Genomic DNA, 5852 nt, shown 5'->3' on the forward strand with positions numbered 1-5852 from the left:
AACCGCCCAAATCTAATCATACTAATCGGTTCCGATCCTAGACAAATAGCTCATTGTTATCTAAGACGATGATGAAATTGTTGTATTGACTGTACACCTGCTGCTGCTGCTGCTGCTGCTGGAAGGTGAACGCCTCGCCTAAAAGTGAACACCGCACTCACTGATCCGGCTCACAGAAACCAATTTACACTCACTGCCTAGCGCGCGTCATTGTGATCGGGTGTGAACATTCAACGATGAACCTACGCAATTACACAAGAAAAGCACATCTGCTAGCTATCTCTCCTCTCTGTAAGTGTAAAAGAAGCAAAAGAGCGGAGCAGAGGGTGTTAATTCAATTCAATGCAATAAACCCCTATGATGCAACCTGGGCTGTGGTTTTGTTCTGTGCATGCAATCAATACCACATCCTGACTAGCAAATGACATATACTCTCGTTTCTAAAAATCGAGACAATTAAGATACTGACATTACAACTTTCAATCTTTCACTCAACAACGTATTACCGTATATTATAGTCCAAAGAAGGTTATCACAATATATTTTACATATATCATATAGTTAGAGAGTACTGAGTTGTCCAACATTGATGCTTGCTTGTGCACATCGCTCTCCTTCCTCGATAAGTTAAAATTGAAATTTGTCAAGTCTAGCACGCATTTCTTCATCCAAACCATGTTTCCTAGGTCAAAACACCAGCTCCTCCAGTCTTTACATGCAATGAGACCTGTGTGGTCCATGCAGTGAGATACATTTCAAAAGACGCATGATGTGAGCAAGTTACAAACTCAAGAATAAAACGGCACTGGTTGAAATAGCTCATTTGGATACGATTTAACAAAAACGTTAGCTGTATTAGATGCCACATATTGAACTCAGAAAAGGACAGCAACCTACAAACAAACAAAATGGCAAAAGAATGACTACTCTTTATGTATTTGAATTAGTTAAAAACATTTTCAGTATAAATGAGGGAAGACGCAGGAATTGTAAAAAACAATAGAAACAAGTTTTGCATAGCAGCATAAGTCTTTCCAACCCAGTGGACAACAGTGAAAACTAAGTTAAAAGTGTGGGTTGAAAAGACTCAATGATTTCATTGCTACATGTAACACTTGCAATCCTTACATCTCCCCTCATTCTTATAGAAATGTTTGAATCATACCATAAAGGACAATACATTTAAGACGCCCCTTAAAACAATTATCAATTACAAATAATGATTCCTTTGGATAGCACTTTAGTAGGAGGCACAGTTTCATAGAGCCCTTCCAGCAGCATTGGGAAATTGTGAATAGCAAAAAAATTGATAACGTAATGGAGACTCAATCTATGTTAAAAGATTCTACTTACTGTGTTACAGCACAACAGTATCCCATGTCAGCTGCTTCACATTCAAAGACTGCTGAAGTGCCACATTTTTACACAACCAGGAAAAGCCTTAGACAATGATAAATCTTCAATAAAGCAGTACTGTACAACTGTACAACAGTATCACACTTAGTCACTGCTGAAGTACTTAGTTTTTACGAAGTCAACTATAAGATGAGAAAATGATCTGATATAGGGGGCATGACTAAATTTTGGTCTTCTTTATATCGATTTCTTCTTGTTTCAGTAAAGATAACTCTAAATCTCCAGTACATTCATCCTTAAACTTGGCAATAATGTGTCAAATAACCATAATCACAATTAGTTTCCTTAAACTAAGAGTGCGTTCGAATACTAGTTCTAGTTCTATAACTGGAACTGTCAAAACTGTTGGACCTCTTGCTAGCAAATGAACACTTAGAACTGTCAGCAAGTTGAGCATGCGCAATGACCCCGATATCATGGCAAGCGTCAATAAGAAGTGGAATGGCGTTTCTACTCCAATTCTTGTAGTCTGTTTGAAGAGTACTTTTGCTTTCGGTGTTTTGGAGCTGCTCACCAAGAAGGTCACTGCAATCAGTTCCAAATGTTGCTTTTTCTGGTGTTTGCCAAGCCGATGGTTGTCACAAGTGTTCATTACAGCCAACAAGACGGTCCACAATGGCCTCAGTATCTGTACCCACCATTTCCTTTCAACAGCCTCCGGAGAATTCTTGCATTTAGGGCGTGACAGTTCCAACAATTCCAGTTCACTAAGCAGAACTGCAACAACTACCAATCGAACGCTATGGAACTTTGCTCTCCCTACCAATTCCAGTTCTAGAACTAGTATTCGAATGCACCCTAAAAGAAAGTTATCTAAGAAAAAGTACTTCTGCTGTTGTTGCACTTGAGATATAAACACTATACTCCATGATCAAATTCATTTGGTGACCAACAATTGGTCTGTGGGCAGATTATGAAAGGTATATAATCCACCACAGTTGTCGGCAAAACAGACCTTACACTTGAGAAAGCAATTCAAATTGTACAAGCCCATAAATCAGCAGACCAGGAGCAGTGGCATCGGTAACGCATGGGACTGGGGAGGCTACCAATATTAGTAGGTGTGACCTTTCAGACAAAAGGTCTCACAAAGGTTAAAACACAAGCAGCTAGCCTCCTCAAGTTTGTAAGTTCAGCAATGCTCTTGCCAGGAGATAAAAGTGATATAAGAGGAAACACTTGCCAATACACCCCAACACTGCTGAAGATGACATTTGCAGAATGGCACAATGCAAAGAGCAACTTCCCCACCATGTCAGTCAATCAAAGTCTGGTATATATAGTATTGTCTGGTATCTCCAGCTAAACTATAGCAATACTGCTAACTCCAAATGTGGCCTCAACAAAATACTTAGAAATATATTCGTACTGCTTGCTTCCAAGCTAGAGCTGAGACAGTACGCCAGAGTCCAAATTGTACTCCAAAACAGTGTACTTGGTTAAACCAGACATCATGGCACAGAGCCATTCTTCTATGATTCATCATACAAATTGGTTACCTGGAATGTCAGAAGAACCAACTTTTCACGCAGTACCATTCAACAATCACAGTAAAGGGTAGTTTCCCATCAACAGAAAGCAGACATAGCCCATGTATAAATCTAGAGTTGTCTGTGTGTGTGTGTGTGTGTGTGTGTGTGTGTGTGTGTGTGTGTGTGTGTGTGTGTGTGTGCGTGTGTGTGTGTTAGAAAATTTGCTGGTCTCGATGGTCTTTCAGCCGAGTTTTATCAAAGAGGAGGTGATATTTTTACAGAGGAAATTGTCAAGGTCATCTCACACATTTGGGATACAGAAATTGTACCAAAGGACCTGAAAGATGCCCAAATAATAACAACCTACTAGAAAAAAGTGACAAAAGTGACTGTGGAAACTGGCGTGGAATCTCATTATTGTCCACTGCTGGTAAAGTCTTATCAAGAATTCTCTTGAATAGACTGGTAGAGTCAATAGCAGAAGAAACTCTTTCTGAGTCCCAATGTGGCTTCCGCAAAAGAAGAAGCACCATGGACATGGCATTTACCCTGAGACAGTTACAAGAAAAATGCAAGGAGCAACATAAACCACTGTACGTGGCCTTTATAGATTTCACAAAAGCTTTTGATTCAGTTAATCGAGAGGCAATGTGGAAAATCTTGACAAAAGTGGGCTGCCCGCCCAAATTTGTAAATCTAGTCAGACATCTACATGAAGTAATGAATGCAGAAGTCATATCTGAAGGCAAAAAATCAGAAAGCTTTGTTGTGCAAACAGAGTAAAGCAGGGCTGTGTATTAGCACCAACTCTGTTTGCTCTGTTTGTTGTTGCAATGCTAAATGAAATGAATGGTCGAGCTGAAAATAGGAGTATCAATTCAATATCGTATGGATGGTGGTTTATTCAATCTTCACAGATTTATGACAAAATCTAAAACTTTAACCACAAAATCAAGGGATCTGCTCTTTGCACATGACTGTGCTCTGGTAGCACATTCTGCAGATGGTATGCAAGAAATTGTAAACTCGTTCGCAAAAGCAGCTATCAGTTTTGGATTGCAAATAAATATCAAGAAAATGGAGTACATGTTTCAGCCAATTCCTGGTACAGCAAATGCTGGCAAAGACATTTTGGTGAATGGTGAAGCACTAAAGAGGGTATCTTCTTTCTCTTACCTTGACAGTATTCTTTCAGAGGATTGCAGTGTTGATAAGGACATTGCTGCACATTTGCAAAAAGGAATAAAGCGTATGGAGCACTTCAATCAAGATTATGCAGTCAACAAGGAATAAGAATAAAGACTAAAATCAAAGTTTACAAAGCAGTCGTTCTTGCAACTCTTCTGTATGGATCACAAATGTGGACGCTATATAGAAGAAATATTCGGGATATAGAAAATTTCACCTTCGCTGTCTGCGTTGAATACTGAAAATTCATTGGTCAGAAAGAGTGACAAACATAGAAGTTCTGCAAAGAGCTGAAATAACAGGAATTGAATACATGTTGACTCGACAGCAACTAAAGTGGGTACGTCATGTTGCAAGAATGGATGAGAGACGTTTACCAAAACAAGTGCTATACAGTCAGTTGTTAGATGCACCAAGAAAAGCTGGTAGTCAGAAGTTGAGGTTCAAAGACACTTAATACACAATCTACAGAACATCGATATCGATCACAAATATTGGGAAACAATAGCATGTGACTGTTTAATGTGGAAGAAAAATATGAGATTAGGTTTAGACCGCTACAAGGAAGGTAGAATTGACAAAATTGAAGAAAAGAGACTAATGCGGCACAACTATATACCTCAAAACTTGACTACTGGTACAAAGAAAGTTTGTAATATCTGTCATCGAGTATGTCGTTCCAGAATTGGACTCTTTGCACATGGGCGTGCTCATCAAAGACAAACTGTAAACAACTGCTAAATGGAAGTTGTGAACTCATTGAGTAACGAAAAAGAAAGAAAAATGTGTGTGAGTGCGTGTGTGTGTGCGCGCACACGCGTGCATGTGTGTGTGTGTGTGTGTGTGTGTGTGTGTGTGTGTGTGTGTGTGTGTGATGTGTGTGTGTGTGTGTGTGTGTGTGTGTGTGTGTGTGTGTGTGTGTGTGTGTGGTGTGTATGTGTGTGTGTGTGTGTGTGTGTGTGTGTGTGTGTGTGTGTGTGTGTGTGTGTGTGTGTGTGTGTGTGTGTGTGTGTGTGTGTGTGTGCGTATTAGCAAATATCCTTCCGAAACGACTTAAAGAGTCAGTTGAACCTCTACTACTAAAAGCCCAATGTGGTTTTTGTTCGGGTAGAGAAACAATTGATCAAATATGATTGGTTCGCCAGTTAATTGAGAAGTCCATTGAACATGAGTCTACTGTCCATATTTGTTTTGTTGATCTGGAAAAAGCTTTTGACTCCGTACCTAGAGATGTTCTCAGACAACTCTTGAAAGAGAGAGGCATCCAGGAACAAGCTGTACAATTGATTGTTGACATTCACGATGGAACACATTGTGTTGTCATATCTAGAGGTGAGAAGTTCTCAAAATTTGAATTTACAACTGGTGTACGTCAGGATTGTGTTATGTCTCCTGTATTATCTAATCTTGTCATGGACAAGATTGTACGGGAAGCACTACACAAAGCTAAAGTTGGCAAAGTAGAAATTGAATACAGAAAAGAGGAAAGTCTCTACATCAATTACAGAGTCAAAGCTCAAGGAACTGGTGTCATGAAAGCTGCCATGTATGCTGATAATTTAGCTTTAATTGGGAAGTCCACAGAGAAGTAAAAGTAATCCGAAATTACTCTGCAATACCCTACATTCTATGAGCACATGCAGCTAGAAACGTTGAGCAAGTGTCAAGACATCCTGATAAGTTACCCAACCATCACACACAAGATGGCTCTATTGTCTACCATAGTCCTTGCAAATTACCAACCTTCAACCATGCCTTGATACACACTAGACGAAC

The 5852-nt window shown here is 39.5% G+C and overlaps 1 protein-coding gene across 1 annotated transcript; it reads right to left on the reverse strand.

Moving 5' to 3' along the window:
- Window positions 1-416: 416 nt before the first annotated feature.
- Window positions 417-4545, reverse strand: LOC134192715 (uncharacterized). The gene is made up of 4 exons (XM_062661465.1): window positions 4294-4545; window positions 4208-4231; window positions 4065-4147; window positions 417-893 (listed from the first exon to the last, which is right to left on the reverse strand). Exons 1-4 carry the CDS (start codon window positions 4324-4326, stop codon window positions 683-685), a joined length of 351 nt encoding a protein of 116 aa, XP_062517449.1. The 5' UTR covers window positions 4327-4545; the 3' UTR covers window positions 417-682.
- Window positions 4546-5852: the final 1307 nt, after the last annotated feature.

This window comes from Corticium candelabrum, chromosome 17 (assembly GCF_963422355.1).
Source record: "Corticium candelabrum chromosome 17, ooCorCand1.1, whole genome shotgun sequence".
Classification (NCBI taxonomy): domain Eukaryota; kingdom Metazoa; phylum Porifera; class Homoscleromorpha; order Homosclerophorida; family Plakinidae; genus Corticium; species Corticium candelabrum.

Coding starts and splice junctions, on each gene's coding strand:
- LOC134192715 (XM_062661465.1), bottom strand. CDS start 4,326: ATGAATTTTCAGTATTCAACGCAGACAGCGAAG. Junction 4,232..4,293: donor ATTCAACGCAGACAGCGAAG/GTGAAATTTTCT, acceptor TGATCCATACAG/AAGAGTTGCAAGAACGACTG. Junction 4,148..4,207: donor GTTGCAAGAACGACTGCTTT/GTAAACTTTGAT, acceptor TCTTGATTGAAG/TGCTCCATACGCTTTATTCC.